Source organism: Notamacropus eugenii, chromosome 2 (assembly GCF_028372415.1).
Source record: "Notamacropus eugenii isolate mMacEug1 chromosome 2, mMacEug1.pri_v2, whole genome shotgun sequence".
Lineage (NCBI taxonomy): Eukaryota > Metazoa > Chordata > Mammalia > Diprotodontia > Macropodidae > Notamacropus > Notamacropus eugenii.
Window position 1 is genome coordinate 449,407,915 of NC_092873.1, and position 18,921 is coordinate 449,426,835.

The 18,921-nt window shown below is 34.2% G+C and overlaps 1 protein-coding gene across 1 annotated transcript in view; it reads right to left on the reverse strand.

Annotated features, from left to right (window-relative positions):
• Positions 1 to 2,993: 2,993 nt before the first annotated feature.
• The window catches only part of CDC73 (cell division cycle 73), a 155,586-nt gene continuing 139,658 nt past the window's right edge, over positions 2,994 to 18,921 (reverse strand). The window contains exons 14-17 of the mRNA XM_072648332.1: positions 11,434 to 11,595; positions 9,919 to 10,019; positions 7,882 to 8,023; positions 2,994 to 6,084 (exon numbers count right to left, since the gene is read on the reverse strand). Coding sequence (XP_072504433.1) covers positions 6,048 to 6,084; positions 7,882 to 8,023; positions 9,919 to 10,019; positions 11,434 to 11,595 — 442 coding nt within the window. The 3' untranslated portion in view covers positions 2,994 to 6,047. The remainder of the gene's footprint in view (positions 6,085 to 7,881; positions 8,024 to 9,918; positions 10,020 to 11,433; positions 11,596 to 18,921) is intronic.

Genomic DNA, 18,921 nt, shown 5'->3' on the forward strand with positions numbered 1-18,921 from the left:
TGGCGGCTTCTGACTCTCAAAAATGAGAAATGCATAAAAAGCCATTGCTTCGTTTACAAATCCCTAGAGAAAGTTAACTCATGTAAAAGTCATCACAATGAAATAGAAAGCTTTCTTGTCATCACAAGTTTGCTGGCTAATTGAAAAATGCAACAGACATGGGCAACTTTCCAACTTAATAGCAAAATATGCACATGTGTCACACACATATATGTATGTAGGGTCAGAATGGCATGGTGGAAAGAACGCTGCATCTGGAAGTCAGGAGAGATAAGGACACAAATAGTGACTGACACAGCGTGTTGTGTGCCTACGGGACAGTCATACTGTGTGCCTTATTTTCCTCATGGACAAAATTAAGATACCTGTATGATCCTCTATCACAAGATGGCGAAGATCAAATGTTGTAATGTGCCTTGTAAACTTTAGAGTGACAAATCAGTTATTATCAAGATGTATTTGTACAAGGAAATCCAGGGAAGCATCAGGAAGAACATTTGGGCAAGGATCAATAAAACAAAGCAAAATCAATACTGTTTTGGAATTTATTTATAGTCTGCCCAGCAAGAGAAAATGGCTGATGAGTTCTAGAAGCAGATAGCTGTCACAGGAAAAGGATATGGTAATGATGGAGAACTTCAATTATCTGTACATCTTAGAAGGTGAATTAGGAGTATTCTCTGAGACAGCAAGGATTTGTAAAGAAGAAGTCACATCAAGCTAACTTCATTTCTTTTTTTTCCCTTTCTCTTTTTCCAATTCTACTAAACTGGTATAAATGTCACTGAGGTAGTAGTGTACTTGAATTTAGTCGAGGTATTTAAAAATGTCTCAGCATCCTTGTGGACAAAACGGAGAATTATAGGCTGGAAGAAAGTAGCATGAGATGGTTCGGGGATATGTTAAACGATTGAACCAAAAATTACATGGACATCAACGATAAGTATTGTCTTAAAAGGAGGAGGGCCAGTCATGTAGATTTATGGGATTTAATTATAAGAGTCTTACAAAAGAAAATAAAAAGGTCTTGATGGAAGATGAAAATGTGGAGGAGTTAAGACCTGCACCAATGGACACAGTGTCCATATCCCACAGTAATGAAATCAAGACATACATTTAAATAATTAAATGTGTATTTGTTGGATAAATGATACAGATGGAACATGAATTAGGTCCAGAACTGAACAGGAACAGAATGGACTGGATCACATTTGTCTGGTACTTTGTGAAATGTGAACATTGCACTCATCTGTTGCATCTCTACCATTCCCCAGGACCTCATCTCTTTCTTTCCACATATTTTCAGAGGCCCTTTTCTTTCTTTAAAAAAAAAAAAATAAAGGTACCAGTAGTCATTGGGATATCCTGATCTCATACTTCATTTCATATTATGGCCACGAAAAAGAAGTGTTTTGATTTCATATTGAGAATGTACAGCCTGAAGAGAGCAACACTGGTACTCCTGAGACAGAAAAAACCTGATTAAGGCCTCTTGAACTCTGGGGGGGAATCTTTCACTTAGGATTTCTGGAGGAAAATGAGCAACAGTCACAAAGTATGAGAAGGTGTGGAAGGGTTACCAATTGACATCAGTGGTATGGTAATAGTCTTATTTTTCTTTAATGTATGAATCCTAAGAAACAGCGTTCTTTAGTTAACTCTGCCAGTTGAGTGGCATTTTAAATGTCCCATGCACTGAGGCATAATAGTAAAGTCCTTTATCAAATCCTACCTCTGACTGATACTGGCTGTGTGACGCTGGACAAGTCACTTAACTTCTAATAGTTCTAGCGGATTCTCTTAGATGAATAACAGTCTCTCTGTATCATTAAGAAGGGGCTCAACAACAGTGAAATCTAAAGTCAAGTCTTCCCCATCTTCCTATCCTTCATCTCTATCTTCTTTGCAAATAAAATCTTCCATTAACTTAGGCTCTTTGTATTAATGCTTAAATGATCAAATTAATTGAATAAGGTCTAAGCTCAAACAGAAGAAACAGTTAAAATTCAAAACAAAACAACGAAAGCTAATGAAATTAATCATCTTTTCTTTTCTCTTCTCCATTAACAAAAAATAGTAGTTTGCTGTCAACATTTCAAAATACACAAAGTCAAATTTCTATGGCACTTGTTAGTTTACAGATGATTTGTTTTTCACATTGTACATGAACTTTAACCTAACAGGCCAACTACTTCCTGAGAATGGGAATTTAAATTTTTCATGAACACATTGCTTTAATAAAGTACTCTGCATCAGCTGTGGCTTTTGCATTAAAATGAGCACAGCCTCAAGACATTAAAATTTAAAACCACAGTGTAAAACATTAATTTTGACTGACTTTTTATAAAAACTTTTGCAATATGAGACACTGTCAGTCTCTGTTGTTCTTCAGTTGTGACCAGCTCTTCATGGTTCCATGGACCATAGTATACCAAGCCCTTCTATCCTCCACCATGTCCTGAAGTTTATCCAAGCTCACGGTCATTTCTTTCATGGCACTATCTATCCATTTCATCCTGTGCTCTCCCCTCCTCCTTTTGCCTTCAATCTTCTCCAACATCAGGGTCTTTTCCTGAGTCCCAATCTTCTCAAGTATTTTTAAGCTTCAACATTCAACCTTTCAATGAATAGTGTGAATTAATTTCTTTAAGTATTGATTTGATGTCCTGACTTTTCAAGGGACTCTCAAAAGTCAGCCATTTTTTTTAGAAAGGGGTAATGTTTAAGGTTTTATACACTAATTAAATAAAATAAATCCAAAAGCAAATAAGACACTGAAGGAGATATTTATCTGACAGAAATATCACATTATCCTTAATCACTAATGGAACACTTTAGAAACATATCTATATTATATCAGCATATTACCTTTAGGTAATGGTAAGAATATAGGTTAATTTACCAAAAAAGAAAAGAAAAAAAAGAAAAGAACCTCCTATTAATTCCCACTCTTCCCCACCCCTTAAAAAAAGAAGCTTATAGCTCAAACTCACTTGTGAGTCAAAAAAGAATTTTATTTTGGAAAAATATTTCCTGCAATTGACTACTAGATAATTAATCCTACTTAACTGAAGGACTTAATTTTTAGTGTACAGATCCATTAAAAAATGACCCTTTTATTTTCAAAAGCAAAGTGCTTCTGTTTTATTCTGCATGGCAGATTAGAAACGGTTTTACTTCTTTCCACCTTAAATATTCAAGAGAAGTTCTCTCTTAGAAATACACTTCCTCTTCTACCAGCCTCCCAAGCCCTACCCCCACCCCTCCAGGATTAATGAAACATTACCTTGTCTTTTAAAGTTAACATCTGATATGGAAACATGGGAAACAAACTATAAACTTTAATACTAATTAAAATGAAACATATATTAAACATTGTTTAAATATTAAACAGTAAAATTCTTTCTTCTACATTAAATAAGTATTGACATCTTAGTTTGTCATTAATGGGACCCTGAAAGACCACTGCCCGCATCACCACCAAATGATCAAGGGCAAAGGGCAACCAACAGAAAAAAATAAGAAACATAATACTTAATACTTATGTTTTCAGTTTGCAATGTCAATTTAACATTTTAAATTTGTCAAAAGCACCAAATTCAGAAGTGTGTCCTGCACAAACAAAATCCAGTTTTCCCTTTATAGAGCCTGAAAAGTGTCTCCATTCATAGTAACTAAATCTTATAGTCATTTCTATGAATTCATAAAATCTTATAGTCATGTCTATTATTAATTCATAATTCAGTTTTAAAAAATTTTTGCTTATGCATCTTCATTTCCAGTAAACTATGTTTTTGGACGCCAATACCAAGTAGTTGTATAGTCAAAGAATTTTGTAATACATGAGCAGCACTAAAAGTGCATCATTCATTCATGCAAAAAATACTTACTGAGAGCTGACTACGTGCAAGGCACTGTGCTGTGTGCTGCTGTAAGACTCATAATGACTTTCTATGTATGTATAATAGTGATTGCCTGATGTCTGCTTTCCATTCAAAGTTAATTACCCTGGACTGATATCAGGTACCCAACTTCAAAACAAAAAGCATAAAAGTCCACACAAGGTACAGAATACTTCCATTTTGTCTCGTGTTCCTTACAGTATTTGAGTGTGCATATTTAGATGTAAGGCAAATTAAAGAGAAAATAAACCCTGTTGAAAGTGTATGTCCCCACATCTGCATAAATTGAAATTCATAACACATATAGGTATACATACTAAAAATATTTATGGAAAAGGTAGTTGGTGCCTACATATAGTAGTCTTAACAGATATAACTAATGGTTATTTTACCATTACAGTTTACAACCCAGGACTACAGTATTTTATCTTGGCAAGATTTTTTACAAAATACATAATTATGCCTCAAGACTCAGAAAACAAATCAATACTGTTGAGAAACTATGCTGTGGAAAACCCAAAGGTCTATTTGGGGGTAGGGGGAGGTTAGCGGATGGAGAGGAGATTGTCCCAATTTTTCAAAAATAGAAAAAACCTTGCAATACAAAATTCAACCGGGAAACTTTTTCTACAGAGTTTGAGACTTCCACAGAGCAAACATTCTTTTTCCTCTTACCTAGCGGGGTGGATTTTTGTGATTAAAAAAAGTTTACAATTCTATAGTACTTTTAAATTTCAACATGAGCCTTAAGCATTGCCAGTTTAGCACAGATGAAAGTGCATTTCATTTTTTAAAAGCCATGCTACCCAAAAGAGGTGGTTTGAGAAAATGATATAAAACAGAATGATTTAATTTATGAAAACTCTTGAGAGAATCCTAATACTTTTTTAATTAATAAAAGACGAAATCACAAGTGAAAAATGTAAATGTTACTTCGTTGTACACCTTAGACACAACACTCTGGTTTTTACTTAAAAGTGGAAAAAGAGGAAAATGCTCTATACCCTATCCTAGAAACTTAAAAATAAGATTTATACCTATTTTGTACAATACTGAGGGAACACACAGAAATACCAATGTTCTTTTACTTCTGTTATGTTCACAATTTTCAATAATTAAATGTATTCTTTGGTGCTTGGGAAATTTCATCAATATTAATGGATAGCATGGGATAGGAAATCCAAGACCAAAAAGTAAAGAAAAAATGGTTTAAAATCTCTTTGCCACAAAAAAGAATGAGAGTGATAAAGTTTTAAGGATTTTATGTCTACATGACTGGTACACTGAATGAATATTCCATTCCAAATATCATACTCTGGCTCTCAAAATAAAATGCATTACAACCTATTAAATCTGTGGGTTGAGACTTCCATTTAGAAAGGTACTCCAGCATACGCCATTATAAACATTCTAAGTTTTCATCACTGATGTCAGTGGGAAGAATGAACATTCATTAAATGTTTCCATAATAAAGATTACTTAGATTGAACATTTCAGCCACAGCCAGAGGGTGGTTCTTGATTTTTCATTATCCCTTTTAAAACAAAGACTAACAGAATATATAGTACATATACAGGATGACATTTTGATTCACTCAAAATAGTCATTTCACTTTGCTTAGTTTTTCAAATTCTAAGGACTAAAATTTAATATCATTCACAACATAGTATTTTCAAAAAGTAAAACAATGGAGCAATGAAAAAAAATCAGAAAATCAGAAGCAAAGTGGCTAACAGCCTCATTACATCTACACACACACACACACACGTACGCACACACGTACGCACACACACACAACCTGTATTTATCTTCTAAGGAGAAACAAAACTTTTTAAGTGATGCTAATTTAACCAATGGAAAAAACTTCTATCAAAATATACAATTTCCATTACAGACTAGAAGGCTAATATTAGTATTATTATTAAAAAAATAGCTATAAGCAAAAAACTTTTGCTTATAATGATGGCAGATATCAGCCTGTCAAAGCATGAAGCATCAAATAAGGTCTTGGAAAAAGATTCATTTTGTGACCCTCATTTGTAAAGTTCTTGACAAATTCATTAATCAAGAGCCTCAGTCCCCAGAGTGGAGCAGTTTCATGCTTCTTAATCCAAATTTCTAGGGGGAAAATGGTAACCAAGTAATTCAGAATCTCAAATGGGATTTATGCTTCACCATGTACCTGTAAAATAAATAAAAACAAAGTATTATATTAAGCTATTGTAAATCTGTAATTTGGAGGCAAATGAATTGGGATCAAGTCCTTCCCTGGCCAGTAACTACCTATATGATCTTTGCCAAATCATTTAATCTTATCAACCTAAGTTTCTTATCCATAAAAGGTATCTTCCAGCTGTAGATCACTTAGAAAGGGTAAATGAGTTAGTTGCCCAAGATCACACAAGTGGTAAGCAGTGGAAACAGGTCCTTTGATTCTAAGGTAAGTTTTCCCCTAATGTTTTGACCAAGTGTTGCCAGTTAAAATCTGATATTGTATAAATTATAATCATTAAATAAGATAAAGGAATTTCAGATCATGAAAGTGGCACATTTATAGAAATGGCAATATCAAGAGCGTGACCTTATCTGTGTGTTGCTGAAGGCAGAATGGAGCATATAGTCATGGACATTGAGTTGTTTGAGGAACTGGGAGGTTAAATTATTTCAAAAGACAGTAATCTGTATGCTGAAGTCCCCTCGAAGGAGGGCAAGAATTAGGGAAAAGAGGAGACTGAAGGTACTAAATCCATTATTTTATACGTGAGAGGGGGAAAGGGTTAATAAATATCTAGAAGACGAATAAAGTATATTGGAGGGAAACCTTAGCAGTGTCTTAAATAAGTTCTACATTTTAAGAGGCAAAAGTGAAGAAATGCATTCCAGACATGAGAGAACCACATGTGCAAAGGCACAGAGGCAGCAGACAGAATTTTATATATGGAATCAGCTAGTGTGATGGTTCAACTGGATCATGTCAATTTGAGGATCCTTCCAAGGAAATCCAGAAGAAAAATTTAGAGTATAATGTCTAGGAAGTTATAGGAAGAGAGTATTCAAAAAGTACCACATGACCAACTGTGATAAATGCTAAAGGGAGTGTTAAGGACTGTGAAGCTACTGAATTTGGTGGTCATTAGCACTCCCCCTTTGAAAAACCAATGGCAGAAAAGGTATATGCATAAGCAAGACTGCCAGAGTTTGAAGATTAAACAGAAGTAAAGGCACTAGAAGTATATGTTTTCAAAAGGGTCGAAAATAAAGGGAAGAGAAATATGAGATGACATCTGAGTGAAGGAGAGAGGAAATGTTTTTGTTTTTGTTTTTTTAGCACTAGGGACACACGTGTATTTGTAGGTAAATGGGAAAAGGGGCAGCTAAGTGGTACAGGGTCAAATTAGCTATTCTTCAAAGTTTCTTCTAGCACAGTGGACAGAGCACTAGACCTGGAGTCAGGGAGAGCCAAGTTTAAATGTGGCCTCTAACTCTTCCTGGTTGTGTGACCCTGGGCAAGTCACTTAACCACTAATGACCCCAATTTCCTCATGTGTAAAAAATGGGGATAATAATAGCATCTACTCTGCAGGATGGTTGCGAGGATCCAATGAGATAATAATTATAAAGTTCTTGGCACAGTGTCTAGAGTACCCAGTAAACTCTATATAAATGCTAACTTTTATTATTACTGAAGAGAGAGATTAAAGGGATGTAAGAGAGAGAATGTAGGATTGTTATAGTGCCTTTGTATAGATGAATGGAGGAAATGGGATAAAGGGATCAGTATGACCAAGTAACAGGTAGAGGGGTTAACTGTAGCTAGTTAGTAGGATGCTTTATCCTTTGAGATAAAAGGGAAGAGGGGAAAAAGTGACAATATAATAAGTTTTGAGGATGTGATCCCACTTTCAAATTTATAATATCTGTATGAAGAGACAAACAAATTTGACAACTAAAGAGTAATAGCATTTAAGTTCACATTTACCTGTCCAAAGTTTCCCAAAAACGTAAAAACACTGGTCTGTCCAAATGACGTTTGTGATAGCTTAATTCTAATACTGTTACGTCCCATTTCTGTACATTTGGATCTAGGCGTACTTCATCATACTTTAGATGAAAGGCTTTAACTACAAAGGAAAGAAAGTAAAAATTAGGCTGAAAGAAAAATTATGACATTATTTCACATGAGATAAAAACACAAATTCACTTATGTAACATGAGAATGAATCAGAAGGTCTACAAAATAAATTCAATAATTTTTCTAAGTAAACATTATAGTTATGGTTTAGAAGAAGATGAGGTTACTATTTTCAGGAAAAAAACTAATTTTTTTTTTTAATTCTTGGGAGTCATAACAAAAGAAAAAAATTACAATTCAGTCTAAGTGTCACAAGATTTCATTATATTTTATGTTTTAACATGCAAATAGAAGGTGGATGAAATGATGGTAATTAATCTGGTAATATGTTTTAAAACCTTAACTGTGAAATAGTGAACAAATATTCTTTACTTGTTGAAAAAACCAAGTTTAGAAATAAAAGACTAAATTACATCTTCTCCATTAACATAATTTTGAAAATATCATCCCATGTGAAAAACACCAATAGGAAACAAGTAACATGACCATTATTCATAGCTGATATGTCTCATATTCTGCCATTTAAAATTAGTCAATTGGTGAAACAAGCATTTTCTAACTGAAGATGATAAATGTGGATCAGATTTCCCAGAGTTAAATTATTTAGAAAATTATATAAGAATAACAAATTGCAGGGACACTGACAGTCTTATATGCCAATGGAAAAGAGAGATTTCAAGAACAGTCATAACAACATCTGATAGCTCTCTTCATTCTGATGTCGAAAACATAAAGTATTAAGCATCCCATAATGATGACATTTTATTCTGCTAGTTCAGACCTGTAGCTTCATTGGAGAAATGGAAATATTCATATCATAAAACTTCTGACAGTAACCTACCGTCAGAATGGCCAGGGGTAGTACTGAGACACCGAGAGGTTGTGTCACTTGCCCATAGTCACAGAGCTGGTATGTGTCAGTGACAGGATATGAGCCCCTAACTTCCTGGCTCCAAGACTGGCCCTCTGCTACACAAGTTAACCCTCAATGATGACGAAGATGATAATAACACTAATGACAACAGAGGGGGCACTTAATGACTGTGATAATTGATAAAGGTACATTCAGGTACATTTACCTGAAGCTTCATTAACAATGAGGCAGCTAAACTAGGTGGTGTGTAGATAGAGTGCTGGGACTGGAGTCAGGAAGACCTGAGTTAAAATCTAACCTCAGACACTTACTAGTCAGAGTGGGCAAATCCAATTCAGGCAAAGTGCACAATGAAAAATTAGTATTCAAATGAAGGCTGAATTAAATAGATTTCCATATGCATATGAAGAATATAAGCATATAAAAATCTGCAAATCAATTTTTCACATTTCAAAATGAAAGCATTTTAAACTAATATAATTTAAAAATAAATCTTATAATCACAACAAACTATTACTAATCCCAGATTGGTATTATGGCCAAGAAAAGTCTGATCTTCTCAGTTTAAAATTTTCCATCTGTAAAAGTTACATGCAAAGTTTTACAAATTACCAATATGGGAATGAATTGAGTTATCTCAATGACAAGTTCTATGAGTACTGACAGGATTAAAAATATCCTATTGGGAGTTTGCTGTGTCTTCTAAGTGTGTGTATATAAAATCTAGAACAGATAACTGCCAACACCAAATATCAAGGTCTTATACTGATTGTACTTGAAAATTTCAATTAAATCATGTATTCAGTGCCTGCTCCATAACAGGAATTATGCTGGATGTTAGAGATACAATCAAAAGCGGGACAGTTCTAGCCCTCAAGGAGAGAACATACATTTGACAATAACTACAATAAATGCAACTACATTTTTTTCTACTAAATTTCTAGAAAAAAAAATGTGATTCATAAATATTGTAAGGGGAAAATGTTATCAAAGAAAAATGAGAAACTCACTTTTAGCAAATATGTCAACTGGTGAACCATCAGGTAATAGCCATGGCCAACCTTTGAACTGCCATGCGGGGCCTTGTACAAAAACTGCCACAACACGATCCCTATAAATAGAAAAGAAGGAAAAGGCACTCTTATTGAAGACCTTGAGTTTTAGTTACTGTACATCCCTAAGGAACCAGTCTCATAATTATTCATGTGACAGAGTCTGCTGTCAACACTACTGTGAGGCAGAGCACATTAGCATAATTTCTCTTTATAATGTCACTGTTATAGCACATTAATGACTGCTATACTACCAGTGCATCTGGTTTTTGCAGTTCTATGTCTTTTCAGTGCAAATACACATAAAGTTATTTTTATGTGTGATCCTTCTGGTTTTTTATGCCTGTTCCTTTGCTAACTGCAAAATGATCTTAAATTTTACTTCAAGACAAATCTCTTGATTGTTACCAGAATTAACTGATTTTAATAAACTATTTTTAAATTTTAAAAAATCATGTTGATTCAAAAAAATATGAAATTTTATAACATGGTAAAATAGGTACTGAAAATATTGAAGAAGAATACTTTGTCTTACAATGCTCTAAATAAATGTGAGCTAATGTCTATTTTTCAAAAGCAGTTCATTTCAGTTGTAATTTCCACTTTCATTCTAGTGGTTGCAAGAAGTACCCTGCTAGTATAATAGTCAATAGTGATATTATAAAAAGAAACTATGCTAATATACTGCTTGCTTCACAGTGGGATCACAGATCTTGAGCTGAAGTCAAGAAGTCCTAAACACTCCTTTTGCACAGAAGAAAACTGAGGCTCAAGGAAATTAAGTGATGTGCCAAAGGACATATCAGTATTAAGTACAAGATCAATATTTAAGCCTGGTTCCTGTGATACCAGAGTCAGCATTCTTTCAATTGTACCATAAAATATAACTGGACTTTTATAACACACTTAACATTATTAAATTTTCTATTTCATCAAATGTAGCCTTAATGTTAAGAAAGAACAAATTTTTAAACTTCTGTTTAAAGAGAAGTTTAAAAACATGTTTTTATACTATACAGAAGTATTAAAGGTCATCAAGTTTTAAAATCTCTAAGGTAATTTAAATAAACTATCATCTAATTCTGCTTTGGCAAAACAGGTTGATGACCAGGTGGAAATACCCAAATATTGGGCAAAGAAAATAATTCTAAGCAAATTGAAAAAGAAGAGTGTGTGCAGCATGTTGCACATACATGCACAAATTATATTGATCAGGTTTTCAGAAAGACAAGTGTCCTATAATTAAAAGTTAATATAGTTTTTTTCAAATTTAAATAAATATGCATATATTGTTATAATGAAAAACAAACTAATCTTTTTCTAAGTTGTTAAGAGAGATTTAGATTTCAAAAACCAAAAAGATTTGGTTATACTGAGACACTATGATGATGAAACTTGAAAGTTTAGGAATATAATAACAAATTTAAAACTAAAAAAGTTAATGAAATATTTTAAACTGCAAAATCATCTTACCAGTCTTGAGGCATAAGTTTGAGGGGCTGATCTACTACTCGATAGGGGACTGTCACACTGATGGCAGTGCCCCCAGGCTGCATCTGATCTTTCCGTCTCTGAATAAGTGTTTCATTTTCTCGTTGGCAGCCTTGTTTTTTCTTCTCATCTGATGGGACAAATCTTCCAGAAAACAGAAATCAGAAAAAAGAGATTAATATCACAAAATATCAGAGTTAGAATGGACTTCAAAGGCCATCTAATTCAAGCCATACTTGAACACTGTATTTTAACTTCCACAATTTTATGACTAACTTTTAAGTAATATCATTTCAAACACTGACATCCAAATCTGAATATTAAAGTCAAAAGAGAAATTTTAATGTAAAAAAAAAAGTATAAAGTTCAATGTGGTAAAATAAAATTCTATGTATTATGTATACAAACATTAGTAATGCTTAATAATATGACTTATATTCTTTATGACTTAAGACAGAACTTACCATTTTGAAGTTGTGTTATATGTTATGTAACTTAATATTTTATGAATTTTTAATATTTAATTCCATTGTCTTAATTTACATTATCCTATCTTGTCTGTTTTAACTGGCAACTCTAATACTTCAATGTTCTCCAAGTACTTCAGAGAAGTGTTAGTACTATCATGTTGTAAGGCATTAAACTTATAGAGATCTTCCTCCAGATTGATATAAGTTAACCTCAGCCCATTAGTTACTACTTTGTTTGGGTTCCGTTACTCAACCAGTTGGAAATCCATTTTACTGAACTGCTGCACTGAAGTACTTACTATCTTACTGAGGCCATTTTCCTCCTTACATAGAACCTAAATTTGCCTTTCTTAAGTTCTGTTCTCTAGAGCTAAGCAGAGCAAATCTAATCTCTCTTTATTGTGGTATACAAGAAGAGAATTATATCTCCCTTTCATATACTCCATTCCTCTTCTAACAAATACTTATTGAGTGGATGGAGCTTGCCTCAAAGTCTAGAAAACCTGGGTTCAAGCCTTGCCTCTGATAAAGAAGTGTGTTTGTGACCCTGGGCAGGTCACTTAACCTCTTATTACCCTAGACAACTCCCTAATATAAACTACACTATGCACCAGTAGAGGGCATTTTCTCATCTGGAGTTCTATATACTAGTGAAATCATAGGTTCAGCCCCCATCTCAATCAAACCCTCTTCCTTTTTGAATCCATGCCATATGACAAGTGGGGCAGCTAGGTGATGCAGTGGATAGAGCACCAGTGCAGGAGTCAGGAGGACCTGAGTTCAAATCTCACCTCAGATACTTGACACTCACTAGTTCTGTGACCTTGGACAAGTCACTTAACCCCAATTGCCTCATCCTGGGTCATCTCCAGTCATCCTAATGACTATCAGGTCACTGGATTCAGATGGCTCTGGAGGAGAAGTGAGGCTGGTGAACTGCACAGCCCTCCCTCACTCAAAACAAAGTCAAGTGCAAGTCATGTCATCATTTCCCTGATGGCATGGTCTTCTTCGGCAACGAAGGACGAACACACGCACACACACACACACACACACACACACAGATACTGATACTATATTACCCACCATCAAACTTAACTGACAATGGCACACAAACCACGACAAAAGTGAAACACCTGAAGAGAGAGAGTGAATAGGAAGCACATATTAAGTCTAGTGGATATACCCATGGAGACTTTTCCTTAATGCTTGCTCTCATCCCTAAACAAAGGGCTCATCATCATGTAAATTGTTAATATTAATGTTAATGTTATGGTCAGAAAAATATTTTTAAAATGATGATGTCATTAAATATCTGTTCTCCCTTTCTTTCCTCAACACTTCTACACACAAGACAAATAAATCATGTTTTAATAAAAGTAAAGAATTTATATACTATACATCTATTTCAATCTATCTCAAACCTCCTTAATTCCTTAGCCACTTAGGTATATTGTTATTTTACTTTAGACCCCTGATCATTCTGATCATGTGCTTTATTTATGCGTGTTTATGAATATACATCATTCCTTTAAGCATTATACTAGCACAAAAAGTCAATCCCCCATCCCCAAATCCACACATTTTATGAACATTAGCTCACGTTAAAGCTACTATTATTTAATAAATATTTAAGCATCTATTATGTATAATGTACTGTATCAAACACTGTATAAGATATCAAAATAGGATACTCAATAAGTTGCATGACAGTGCAAAATAAAACTGTATATTAACGTATCTGCGTGGTGCTGGGGCAGGAAATGTACAGGAACAAAATTTTAGAAAAAATACTAAAATTACCTCTGACCTTTAAATTTCACAATTAATACTTCAAATCAATTCAACAGAAGCCTCTAAAACAGAAGTCTAAATACAACATGAAATATTTCACTATTTCATGAACAGAGATAAAAAAAATTCATACCAAGACAAAACTTTTTATCAGTCCTAGAATATTCACACTTTCTAGTTTTTTTATTCCCAAATAGCACTTCTGCCATATAATAAGCTTCTCTCCTTGGCAGTGGCAATTTAAAATTGCTGTCTCAATTTAACAGCCTCCTAACTCTACAACACACACATACACACCACGCACACAGTGGAGGGAGGGAGGGAGAGAGGGAGGGAGGGAGGGAGGGAGGGAGGGAGGGAGAGAGAGAGAGAGAGAGAGAGAGAGAGAGAGAGAGAGAGAGAGAGAGAGAAGTAAATAGATATCACTTTTATCATTCCTCATTCTTCTAGACCTCTCTATAACCTTTCAATCATCCCTTTCTCTTTGATACTCTTCTCTACTGTTTTTTGGGACATTGCTCTCTCATGTTTCCTCTTCCTACCTGCCTGTCTGACTGTTCTTTCTGCCTCCTTTGTAGGACCATCATTCAAGTCATGCCTGCTAACTAACCACGGGGGTTAGGCTCCTGGGTCCTCTTCTTTTCTCTCTTTATTTCACTTGATTTCATCAGCTCCCAAAGTAACAACTGTCATCTCTATGCAGATGAGTCTCAGATATAATTGTTCAACTGTATTTTCTCTGACAAATGGCCTTGCATTTCCAACTGACTATCAGACATTCTGAAATTGATACCCTGTAGACATCTTAAACTCAATATGTTCAAACCTGAACTCAGTAGGAGGTGATACCATGACATGCAAGTGAACTGGATTTAAGTGAGGGAGGGATGTGCAAAATCACCTGCTTCACTTCAGGATGACTGGAGACGGCCCTGGATATAGTGGATATTTTTAAACTAAGGTAATCTTTAAGAGATCTCAGTTTGACTGAGGCATCACCCATTTAGTGAAAGGCTAGGTAAGAAATGAGGCAGAGAATGACTTTTTCCTGTAGTTTTTTAAAAAATCAATCTGAGAGAGGAAGACCCTCAGGGTTTTTGCTATTTACATTCACTCTGAGCCAATGAGGGTGCAAATAATGACCAAGTGGGGGTTGGCCTGGGACCTATTGTTGGCCAATTAATGAGAGCCAGAATGACCTGGGTTTAAGGCATGATCCTTTACAAAAAATTCTAGCCCATAAACCTCAAGATATCTTACAAGTTAACTGATGACTATACTAAGGAAATTAAAATCAACATTACATGCAGCTATTTCACTCATGCAATATCAAAGGCCAATAAACTCTAACAAAGGGTATAACAGTTTTGCTATTTCTACAAGTGCAGTTTTGGAAGCATCTTGTTACACTGAAGCTCTAGTGGGGCTAGATATACTTCATGCAAATGTCAAATGAAACAAATGGACCACTCCTCTCAGAAACAAAGGTAAAAGTTAAGCCAATTTTGTTTTGTCCTGACTACTTTATTTTTAAAAAAAAAAAGCCTTAAAAAAAATTTTGATTCCATGTCTTTTGCCACAATCTCAATAAATCTAAAGCTATTTAACCTTTACTACTTTTCTATGTGATGAGTACTAATCTCTGTTATACAAAACTCAAAATAGATAAACACAGGCTACACAACAAATTTATGGACAACCAAAAAAAAAGTTTAATTATTTAAATTTCTACATTAATTTATTCTGGCAGAGAAGCATAGTGGATAAAGTGTTGGACTTGGAATCAGGAAGACCTGAGTACAATCCTGTCTCTGATATTTACTGTGTGACCAAAGATAAGTCATGTAACCTTGATGAGCCTCAACTGTAAACAAATGGGATACTAAGACTAGCACTTTTAACACCCTATTTCTCATATGGCAGTTAGGAAGTTCAGCTGAGATAAAGTTGGAAAACATTTGGAAACCTTAAAATACTATATAAAAATGCCAGCTATTGTTACTGTCAAGAACATTAAAATTTCCGTGTAGTAACTGGCACTTCAACGTTTAAAAGTTGGTATGTTTTCATTTAAAAATTCACACAGACTACAATGACAAAATGTTTAAGACCTAGCTACTGTTAAGTTTGAACAAAGCAAAGCCAAACAACCAAGAGGCCACAATCCTAAGGTAAAACATTCCCAATTTTACTTTTAAGTTTAAGTATTTCAATGTTTAATACCTCACTACAACTGACAGCTTCCCTGCAGTGTAAGTCAGCAGGAGGCCTTGCTATATAATTAATGCATAATTGAAAACCCTCCTCAACACAATTATAGTACCAGCTGTAGCCCATAGTTCATGTTGGCATAGATTCAATTTGAGTTCTGCATAACGTTGACTATTCTTTTTTTGTCATTTCTTCAAAAAGTCACAATTAAAAAAAAAAATCTGGCTCAGAACTGACAAAATTAAGTTTATAAATTAATATTATAAACCATTATCAATTATTAAAATGTAAGATGTAGAAATAAATTTTATGTAGACTGGAAAGTAAAAAAAAAACCTTACATTATAAAACAAAATAATTTCCTACTAAAACACACTAAACATTGCTATAAAATACTTTCTTAAAGAGACTACAATCTTTCCCTAATAGATTCTTGTCAACCTGCATTACTTCTTTAAATATTTATATCAAAACCCAAAAAGTAAAATAATTTCTAGGGAAAATAATAACTTTGGAATGTTGCATAAGTAATTTACATTTATACAATGTATATTTATCCCTACAGCACTGCCTAGCATTTTCATTATATTTCATAGCAATTATTGCAATTCATCAGGAAAACCAATTCTCACTTCTATTGTTTGTAAACAAAATCATTTTAATTGTCACAAATCAGAAAGTAAAGCACTAAAGAAGATGTTATTATTTTTCCATTAAAATAACATTATATCTATGATGTATATAAACATTAAATCAGAAAGAGTTAAAGTGCATTAAGGATTAGGTTGGTTTAAAAAACAAACTGTACAATAATTCCAGTTACTGCTAAATTTAAACTTCTTCCCCCATTTCTAATCCCTAAAAGTCACAAACTAGACCCAAAACATACCTGAAATAAATATATTAGAACTGAAAAGGAACTGGTTATTTAGGAAACTATGTATGAAGGTTGGCTAAGTATGTGGCAAACAGGTATAGCAAAGAATAACTCCTTTCTATGAGATTATGGAAACAAACTATTTCATCATTTATTTGAATCAAAGAGGGTTTCTAACAGGTAATGCAGCTGTAGTTATTTTCAAGGGTGAAACATTTATTACCTTGCTACAAATCCTTAAAATTATTAAGTCTTTCTCTGTGGCCTCAATGTGGTATGGAGGTGACTGTGAGAAGTCAAATAGCTAAATCAGTGAAGTGCAAATTATAAATTCTATCAAACTGGAAAAGGCGCCTAGAATAATTTTAGTGACTGACTACATCTCAGAAGCATTCTGAGAAAACTAGCTAAACTCCTTTACAAGGAGATTTCAGTGATGAATTCTTGGCTATGGCAACAAACATCAAAAACAAGTCTTCCTATGCAAAGGTAGGAATAGCGGAGGATTATATAAAGTTATTAGAAAATTAGGCTCAGAATAACAGAGAACAAGGCTTATATTACACAAAAGCTTTGTACCCACCTATCACGAACACAGCAGGAAGACTGGGGATACAGTAAATAACAAGCAATATCACAAATGGTCTAAATGAATATATCTTAACAGAAAGGATAAGACTTTCTCAGAATCACAAAATCTTCAAGATTGGAGGGAAATCTCTTCCAACCATAATTGAATAGGAAAACTTATTCAGATCCTATCTCTGAAACAACCTAGTAGCGGGACACTGGGCAAGTATGATCCTGTACAATGAGGATAATACTCCCTATAATAGTTCCTACTTCACATGGTTGATGTAAGGATCCAATGAAATAACATATACAGCAACTTTAAAGCACTATACAAATGCTCCACCTCACTTTAAAAAAAAAACAAAAACAAAAAACAATGGACAAGCCACTTCACCTTCTGACTCATTCTCATTTATGAAATGGAAAAATAGTCCTTGCACCACCTACCTCACAGGTCTGCATTATGTCAGATGCTTTGAAGCTGAAAAGTGTTACACAAATGTGAGCTATTTATTAAGAGTAATTATTAACAGACAATGGCAGTGAAGATAAAACTGTTCCCAATGCAAATAAAAACTTTTAATACAGCAAGTATGCCTAAAACTCAGATTTCTGTAGAGGTGGGAGCCATTTCCAAATAAACTCTCTATACAGTAAGACAGCACAATCTGTCATAACAAAGATCAAAAACAACACAAAATTAGAAGAATAAAATTAAGACGATACAGTTTACATCTAAAAACAACTCCAAACTGACCTATGCCAAATGAAAGGATCTGTACCGATCATTCAGTTAAGTGTGTGCTACTCTCTCACACAGAGTAAGTAATATGATCAGACTTGCGTTTTACGTATATCAGTTGAGCAGGGGAAGATGGATTGAAGCAGGGCTGTCAAACTCAAACAAAAATGAATGCCCACAAGGTTGCAGACTGACTTAGAAAACCACAAACTGACATTATCTTTGTTCAAGTATATTTTCATTCATTTTGTTAATTATTTCCCAATTATATTTTATTCTGGTTAGGGGCATCGTAGAATTCGACACTTCTGGATTAGAGAAAGGAGAGATGAGATCAAGGAGACCAATTAGGAGGCTTTTGCAGTTATTCAGGTAAAAATGAAGGCCTGAGTAAGGTGGCCCCATGAGCAGAAAAAAGGAAACTGATGAAACAGATATTGGGAAAATAGACTCCACAAAGTTTGGCAAGTGATTAGATATAGGGTTTGAGTGGCAGGAAAAGGTCAACAAAAACTGAAAGACTGGAGACACAACTAAAACAACGACAATGCTATTAAAAAATGCAGATACATGGAAGATAACTGGGAAGGAAATATGAGTTCTGTTTGGTGATATGGAGCTTGACATGTCTACTGGACATTTAGGCAGAGATGTCAGCTACATTTATTAAGCCCCTACTGCATCCAGGTACTGTGTTAAGCCCTGGGGCTACAAAGGACCAAAAAATAGTCCCTGTTTTCAAGGAGCTCACTGCTAATTGGAGAAAATATGCAAACAACTACGTACAAACAAACGATATACAA